Here is a 9,185-nt window from a genome sequence, read left to right as displayed (position 1 = left end):
GATAGATTTGAGCGAATAAGCTTAGGTTTCTCATGACAGTGAATGAGCAGTTGCAGTCTGCAGTATCCCAGCTATGTCATGGCACACAGAAGTGAGTGAGTGAGTGAGTGAGTGAGTTGAGTTTAACTCCGCTTTTAACAGTATTCCAGTTATATGGCAGCGTGTCAGCTTAATGTGGGAGGAAGGGTCGAAGTGATGCAGGTCTATGATTTATATATGATCTCCTTAAGCATGTCATTGATCCCAATTGCGTGGATCGATGCTCATGATATTAATCACTGGATTGTTTGGTCCAGACTCGATTATTTACAGACCAACCAACCATTGGTACATTTCTTACTTCCTGGCAGTGGTGGATAATAAGCACCATGATGTTGTACACGATCATAACAGAATAAGCATTCAAAAGTTTTTATTTCACAATATATCTTAAGAGACAAATTTGATAAGTGAAATACAGTGTATATCAACAAAGTGACATTTCAAACGCTGAGCAGCATAAATAACTTACAACAATAACCATGGTAACCAACATGCAACTTGCAATGAATGGAATAAGAAGCAAACTGGATTTAGGTTTTTCATTCCCAAATTCCTAACCAGTCCATTCGGAGTCCCCAGATGTTATGACTTTGACTTTGACTTTGACTTTCTGCTGGTGCCAGGCTTTGGTCTCTTTGGTTCTGCATACTTGGCTTCCAGCTGGGCAAAGAAGTCGTCAGCCGAAGCACCCCGCGCTGCATGCCTCTTTTGAATCATAGCCTTCAGGGAATCGGTTTCCTTCATTCCGATTTCTTTCATGGCATCCTTAGCTTCCTCAGCCTCAGCCTCTGCCTGCAAGCATACAATCCAGGTTCAACATTGGGAAAGTCATCTCAGGCTGGTCAAACCAGCCAATGCATTTTTTTGAGAAAACCAAATGTTGTGTTAAAAGCATGACTGAGAAAATAATCTGACCAAAACAAATATCTCCCTGAAGATCAAACGGCTGCTGCCTTGGACTGTGTCTTGTCAGTCCCAGGAAACAAGTGTTAGTTCATCCAATACTGGCGTATACAAACAACCTGTACACAAAAGCTTTCAAATATCTACCTGAACATTAAGATATGCTCTTCTGAGCATGTCACACAGTTCACACGTGTGTAGGAAATCCTCATTGTTCATAAGTATCAACCCATCTGTACTGTTAACTATTCAGCAAGATTGAGAAAATTGAATATAAAGTAATGGTTGTCATAGCCTTAGGCCCTTCATATTATCAGTTGGATTATACAATAAACCCACAAAACAAACTGACCCAAAGTAAAAAAAAATATGACTTTTGACAAAAATGTTTTGGGGAAATTGTTTCACTATCGAGGTGAGGTGAGGTGAGGTGAGGTGAGGTGTGGTGAGGTGAGGTGAATTGTGTTTTGGCGTCACGTCCATGAGTATTGCACTTTTATAGTGACGTGCCTGCACATGTGTGTGTGTGGCTGTTTGTACTAGTCTGACGTACGCTGATTTTATAGTGCTAGCCCACTGAGATACCATGCCGCAGTGTTTAACACAAATACCCCACCCAGACAGTTTACTGACTCACCCAACCAGTCCTTGTTTCAGCCCCTTAATGCCGAGTGCCAGGCAGGGTAACAACAAGTACCATCTTTTAATGTCTTTTGGTATGATGCAGCAGGGGATCAAACCTTCACTATTGAGCACTGTTGGGGTTCATCCCAGGAATTTGAAAGGGATACAATTTATAGGTGTTAAGGATAAATTGCTCCTGAAACTACCTTTGAGACAGAACCGAAACCTCGACTGATACACTGGTTGCAAATACTTGTAGGTTTATACAAAAATAATGGAATCTGCTGAAACTACAGTGGCAAACCACTGACTACAATCACTACCACTCTTGTTTGTTTTCACTTATCAATAAAAAGATTGTTTGGATGGTAAATGGGTTTTTTTCAAACTACTGCAAAACTTAAAGACCTTGCAAGCTCACAAACCTCTTTCCTTCTCTTTGCTTTCTTTGTCTTAGATTCTTTACTGAAGGCCTTGAAGTCTGGCACTTCTTTCTTCTTGATGAAATCTTTGAGTATTTTGGCAAATCTGTCTTCATCATCAATGGTAGCACACAACACACTCTCGAGGATCACGTCCATGTCTCCCTCGGACTCCAGATAGGCAGCCTTCAGGTCCTTCAGCTCCTCCTTGGACCCTGCACAACATGGAATTAGTGAATGGGCTCTGTTGCCTTACTCAGCTTCACACCAAACAATTTTTATATGTTGGTAAACCACAATTAAGAACGAGAATAATCCTTTGACTTTCTGGATGAGATCAAAGGAAGGCCATGCTCACGACATTCATCTGATACAATCAAACCTATATATCATGATATATGAGTCATTATGACATTCATCATTTGGCCTGTGAAGATCCCGGGTAGAATAGGTCTTCCGCAACCCATGCTTGCTGTAAAGGGCGACTATGCTCGTCGTAAGGCGACTAACGGGATCGGGCGGTAGAGCTCCCTGACTTGGTTGATGCATGTCATCAATTGCGTGGATCGATGCTCATGTTGTCAATCACTGGATTGTCTGTTCCAGACTTGATTATTTACAGACCACTGTCATATAGCTGGAATATTGCTGAGTGCGGCGTTAAACAACAAACAAACAAACATTATGATATTTGCCTGTATCATTGGTCAACGGTAATGACAATACCTATTCATATGTCTGTTGTTTAATTCAGCAACAATCAAGCCATATGATGGCGGTCTGTGAATAAACAAATCTGGACTAGACAATCTAATGATTGAAATCATGATCATCAAACTATGCATTTGGGATACAATAACATGCATCAACAAAGTCACTGAGCCTGGCCACCCGATCCCATTAGCCACTTCATAAAACAATAATGGGTTGCTGCCAACTTGCTGATGACCAATTGTTACCTGGATCTTCACGGGGGACAATATTTTTTGTATGGTACACATACACACAGACCAAGGGTATATATTACAGCAGTGTTCCCGTTTACCAGTAATTACCAGTAAAATCAGGTTTGGACCGGTAATTCATGTGACTGCCAGTCCCTGTGGACTGGCAAATATAGTACCTCATCAATCTTTGTTGTTGAACAAAATCAGCGATATTCATATAAGTATATTTTTTAATTAAAGTCAGCTTGTCTGTTACCATTAGAGTATTATTTGGCATGTTTCGCAGTGTCCCTCACACACTGATATTACTGTCAATAGTCCAGACCCTGTTGGCCTGGAAACCCTCACCCTGGAAACTGACACTAGAACTGTAACTGTTACCTCGTCTGGGTAGTAAGATCTGGAGATGATAAATGATACATGAAAACTTGCCATTTGCCATAGTGGATTTGTTTCTTTTTGCCTTGTTAAACCCCCCTTTTAGCAATATTCCGGCTAAATGCTGACAGCATAGACAAACCACTGTTTGATATCATGAGCAATGATCCCTGCCGTTGTGATATGATGACACTCTATGAACTAAGTCACTGAGCCTGACCACCCAATCACTTAAGTAACCTCCTACAAGCAGCATACGATGCTGGGGACAAATTCTAACCCTGTGACGAACCCCCATGACATGCTAGTAGTGTTGGTTTATCAAAAGGAATGTTTAAGGACCCTATCAATACATATGATGAAAATTTGTCAAACAAAGTAGCAAAGGCTTTGGAATGAGTGAGTTTGGTTTAACGCCGCTTTTAACAGTATTCCAGTTATATCACGGTGTGTCAGCTTAATGTGGGAGGAAAGCCCGAAGTGATGCAGGTTTCTGACATTTACCACTTCGGTGAACCCACGAGCACGGATATGGTGCTGACAAACCTAGAAATATAATAGGGGCGAACCGGGATTCGAACCCACAATCATAGGTTTCTGGCGTGCCTAAGGGACGCAACTCTGCACAGCGAATCGCAGCGCCTTAGACGACTGGGCCACCCGTGCCCCCAAAAGGCTTTGGAACTCATTAGTTACACATACTGTAAGCAAATAGTATTACAATTCATTTTTATGGAAAATAGCATGTACTCCTTAACCTTATACACCAGTTTCATTTCGATTGACTTCAAGACGCACATCATGGCACAATACATTGCAACTAACCAATCTTTCTTCAGAGATTATGATTCATACCTTTGTACTTTTTTTCATATTCCTGAATATCTTTGATGGATATCTTGGCAAACAGCATTCTCCAGTACTCATACCAATCCTTGTCTTGTTCCACATCATTCTCCTCATCAATGTCCCCTGAATATGAAACAAGCAAGACATAAACTTACTACTAGTCAAAGAAATTAAGCTAAGGATCTAGTAAGCAAGACTGAAGAAGCATTTATAAGCAAGTTGAGGAATCTGTTAGCCATGTGGAAGCTTTTTACTCACTTTCCACTGCTGGAATTATCATAACAAAGTTTGATAGCTTGTGAATGGCATTTGGAAATTTTACAAAAGTTGACAAAAATCGAACTCTCAGTCATAGTCATGGTTGATATAAATCACCAACCAGGTTCTGATCAATTTTCAGTTTGTCTCAGTGAGTATGGTTTCATGACTCAGCAATGTTCCATCTGTATGGCATGTATTATCTCAAATGTGTCAAAATCTCCGGACTGCTGGATGAATAGCTTACCAGTTTCATCATAAACAGCTCGCTTCTCTTTGTCGGACAGAATGCTGTAGATCTTGCCAAGAGTCTGAAACTTCTGTGTGGCCTCGCTCTTGTCATCCTCCTTAACTCGGTCCGGGTGTACTTTCAGTGATAACTTATGGTAGCCTTTCTTGACTGAAAAAAAAGACAGTTTACAGATTCCACAAACTCAGAACATAAGATGGTCAGACCCAATCATCACTAAAGATGGACTTATCCCCGTGTTTGGGGCTTTTGGACGCTTAAGAAACATTCCTAGTTTTCTCTCTTATCACATGAACAACAGTAAAACTTATCATTCACTTTGGAAAGACAACTTTGTCTGAAAAACAAGCCATCATCTGTGTATTTACAGGGTTTGTGTGATGCTACACCCCCGTTATAACGCGAGTAATCACAATAAACATGGCCATCCGAAACCGTATGACGTCCGAAAACCTATGATCCAGCGATATATCAAAAAACAATTTGACCTACTGGGGTCAACTTAAAGGGTCACTGATCTCTGGTCTCTTCCGGGCTGTCTAACACTGCCCACTAGAGCTCACTAGCTGCAGTGAGTATATTTGCTCGCGAACACAACCGAGCGTGACAAGAGATTGGGCTACTATCTGTAAGGACAGCTAAATAAACTTTGAGGCAATATCTGTTCATTTTTTAACTCTGATCTGTTACTCGTGATCTACGACGATTTTGACAAAAGGCGCAAGTTCTTCAGCCGTAACAGACAGAAAGTATGGTGGAAGCTCATCGGATGTCGTTATTTGGTAATACCCCAGATTACCTAATGTGTTCCCATTTGGCATTTCTTGTGTCTGGGGTAATTATTTAATCTAAATCCATGTTTGAAGTGGGGTGAAATGTGTGTTATGTAATATGCACGTGGCAGCCCAGCAAGAGATGAATGATCAGTGGATTTTCTTTTTTGTAAATCAACTGATAATTCCTCGCCATCAAAGGATCAACAGAAAATGTGTTGATTGATTATTCACTGTTATCTTGCACAGTGGATTTGTAGGTGTTTACATGTGCAAGTTTACTAAGCTGATGGTATACACTCATATCATGGCGTGAAGTGCCGATGTAAGAACGACATACTATGTTCAAAGGATTAACCGATAATACATTGATTGATTGCTCATTGTTATCTAACTCAATGGATTTTATGTGGACATTATGAAAAAAGTTGTCACGTGGGCTTTCTCAGCTGACCTTTGAGACTTGACACCTATGTGAAACACCTGAAACAAACTTTGTGATCATTTGTGAAACGAACACAAGTCATAATATCCAGCAACGCTATATATATTTAAAATAGTTCATTGTTACAAAGATAAATTTCTATCAGGTTATAGCTAAAACGTCACCTCCGAAAAACATCACCAAGTGAAAACGGCACCTTGCCTAAAGCGAAAACAGCTACTATTGCCTGGAGAAAACGACACCTTATTATTTTTTTAACCTTGGTACTGAAATACATGAAATTAAACTCACATGGTCACATGCAAACACAAATAATTGTGAAATGTTAAAAAAGTTTACATTAGAAACTAGCCTCTACCCGCCGACTCTGATTTGGAGGCTCAACTATGGTTGGTTGGTTTGTTGTTTAACGCCGCACTCAGAAATATTACAGCTATATGACAGTGGTCTGTAAATAATCGAGTCTGGACCAGACAATCCAGTGATTCATATCATGGGCATCGATCCACGCAATTGGGATCGATGACCTGCATCAACCAAGTCAGCTAGCCTGACCACCCGATCCCGTTAGTCGCCTCAACTTAACTTATTGTGAAGACATCACATGCTTTGAAGTAAAATAAATGAAATTCAACTTACATGGCAACTTGCAAACACAGATTATTGTTAAATTAAATTATGTCCAATTCACTCACCGACTCTGATTGGGAGGCCTTTACTCAATTGACTCAATGTCAATCTGAAACTGAGTCTGGCGGAAATGTCAAGAAATTGGACTACAGGTATACGATATATTTAATATTTATTTTAGTTGGTAGGAAATAAATAGTAATTTTATTTTATTTCATATATATCTCCCCTTTCTGCAGGCAGCAAGCCGAAATGTTTCTTCGGATAACAGACCGTGTCCCCGCCCAAGGGAAACATATACTACAACATAACATAATAAAGCATGTAAATAAAGCATATATACTACTGCATAAATCGTTCTTATCGTTGTTACAAATAGAGGTGCCATTTTCGCCTGACAATTAGTAGCCGTTATCGCCCAAGAAGTCGGTGATGTTTTGCTGAGGTGCCGTTTTAGCCTGCATCCGTTTCTGTGTACAGCTGCAGACAATGGGATATTGTTCCTTTATGTGCATTATCACGGATACATTCATCGAACAAGTAACTGCCTGATATTATATATAATACTTTGGAAGGTTGTACTTATGATATTTGCATTTTGTTTTCATTCATTTGCTCAATTCCTCTACTTTTTCTTCGGTGCATGCCAGACATTGTTTTCACAAGCCTTTTTGTTTGTAGGCGTGTATATTTAACAGTCAATGTGTAAATTGTGATTCACTGAGGCAAATTATAAAATGTCTAAATACTTACAAATTGACTGAAACATCTTATTTAACAGATTGACTAACAATTATTATGAGGTTCAAAATGGCTTAAAACATAACAACAGACTAATTATGCTAGGGTTAGAAGCCAAATCTAAAGAAATGTACATTGACTTTCGTTTTCTTTTAATCATATCATTTTCAGACACTGGGTGATGAAATTAAAACATAAGAATGGTTGGAATTTGTTATCATAACAACATAATTGGACAGATTTTTCATTCAATTTGTAAAAAACCTGATTATTTAGGAGTATAACAAATTGCCTGAAAATTTTACACATTCTGACAATAAAATATACACACGATAAAATAAGCAATGCTCAGGGGAAATATTAACTTTGTGTTGCAAGTCACAATAGTGTAAACGAAAATAGCACAATACCAAGCAAGTGACTTATCAAAACTTTGTCACCATTACCATTGCTACCCACAAAGATACCTACATTTCCTTATTATTTTCAAGACTAAATTGTATTTCATTTTGTTGATCAATATGACCATACACCCTTATACTATCAATGACAGCGACAAATGTGCTTACGAAATGCGCAGCACAGGTCGTGATCTCGTCTAGAGTTCTGCTATATCATCCGGGTACTCACAGGGAAAAAAACATAACAAAGGCAACAACCAGTCCCGAGGAATTGCTGTAGATCAGTGCCCCTTTACCTGCTCGTCCTTCAAAAGCAGAGGTCTTACTTACTTCTAAAAAGGGACAGTTGATACAAAAAAATGAGAGTTTACCCTCTCTAACAATTTTGTAGTTAATCGTTAAAATTTATAAATTGGTCATTTCTTTGAAAAAGATCAATTAACAATCCCATTTCCATGCTGTGAATCATAATATATATATATGACATACCCAAACATATTCAAGACATTAAGTGAACTTTCCAATAACACGAAGCAATTTAACTATGTTACACAAATATATCTAGTGGGGAAGCTTGAAATAGTAACTGATGGTGTAACCCGAGTATAATATAGCCCTAGTTTAGAGGTAGAAACTAGCATTTTTAGTCCGCTAGTCCTTATAATAATATATAGCAAAACCCCTTTAAAATGGCAAATTTATACAAGTCCTTATGACTAACTATTGGGCATCCTTAACTATTGGGCAGTTCAGCAAGGACAATAGGACTAGTGCCTATTTCTACCGCTGTAGTTGTAGTGGTAGCATAGGTCGTCAATAGGTGTCAAATCTAGCCTGGAATTCCCATTGGACCAAATATTCTTAAACAGGCTCTCATCAAGTTCCCTAATAGATCCACCAAATAACAGTAAAACATAGTTTGGGTGAACAGCAAAAATACAAGAACCTGCTGATGGACACATTCACAGCTCTTGGCTACCTACTGGTAATTTATTTGTTTACATTTGCATTTTGGGATCACACTTGTCAGATTAATATCGGTAGTCTCGGACTATACTTGGGCAACAACTTACTTTCTTGTTGGCTAGCATTTTTCCTTACTTTCAGTACATCGTACAAGTCCTCCGTGTCATACAGATCACGACACGATTCTAATAGACCTGGCATTTTTCTTTGTCAGCAAAATTAATCTATCGTTTGGTACATCAGCGCTTTCGCGCGTTATTTCACGACATTCTCTAATCCTAGAGAGTTACAGAAGGGAAACCACTTGAGTTGGATTAGAGTGCCTTCCCTTTGATCACTCGATTTCACGTTACCGATTTTTCATTTTATATGCCGCTTCTTTCATTATGGTTCGTAGGTGTAAATCACTTTATCCGAGATATTTAGTTAAGGGTTATGTAAATTATGAATGTAAGATTAGTGGTAAGTACACCAGATTGTAATACTGGTTCTTTTTAACCAAGATTGGAAACTCATGCAGATCAGCGCTAACATCACCAAGAATTTTGCTTAAACC

General features: G+C 39.0%; 1 protein-coding gene across 1 annotated transcript; it reads right to left on the bottom strand.

Moving 5' to 3' along the window:
* Positions 1-395: 395 nt before the first annotated feature.
* On the bottom strand, positions 396-8,920 carry LOC124116790 (dnaJ homolog subfamily C member 9-like). Its single transcript, XM_046478303.2, has 5 exons — positions 8,737-8,920; positions 4,671-4,823; positions 4,172-4,288; positions 1,995-2,206; positions 396-834 (listed from the first exon to the last, which is right to left on the bottom strand). Exons 1-5 carry the CDS (start codon positions 8,828-8,830, stop codon positions 625-627), a joined length of 786 nt encoding a protein of 261 aa, XP_046334259.2. The 5' UTR covers positions 8,831-8,920; the 3' UTR covers positions 396-624.
* Between the last annotated feature and the right edge of the window lie 265 nt (positions 8,921-9,185).

This window comes from Haliotis rufescens, unplaced genomic scaffold, assembly GCF_023055435.1.
Source record: "Haliotis rufescens isolate VD_foot unplaced genomic scaffold, xgHalRufe1.0.p SCAF_4, whole genome shotgun sequence".
Lineage (NCBI taxonomy): Eukaryota > Metazoa > Mollusca > Gastropoda > Lepetellida > Haliotidae > Haliotis > Haliotis rufescens.
This window is presented reverse-complemented; position numbering and strand designations above follow the sequence as displayed.

Coding starts and splice junctions, on each gene's coding strand:
- LOC124116790 (XM_046478303.2), bottom strand. CDS start 8,830: ATGCCAGGTCTATTAGAATCGTGTCGTGATCTGTATGACACGGAGGAC. Junction 4,824..8,736: donor AAATGCTAGCCAACAAGAAA/GTAAGTTGTTGC, acceptor CTTTTTTTTCAG/TCAAGAAAGGCTACCATAAG. Junction 4,289..4,670: donor AGCTGTTTATGATGAAACTG/GTAAGCTATTCA, acceptor TTTCATATTCAG/GGGACATTGATGAGGAGAAT.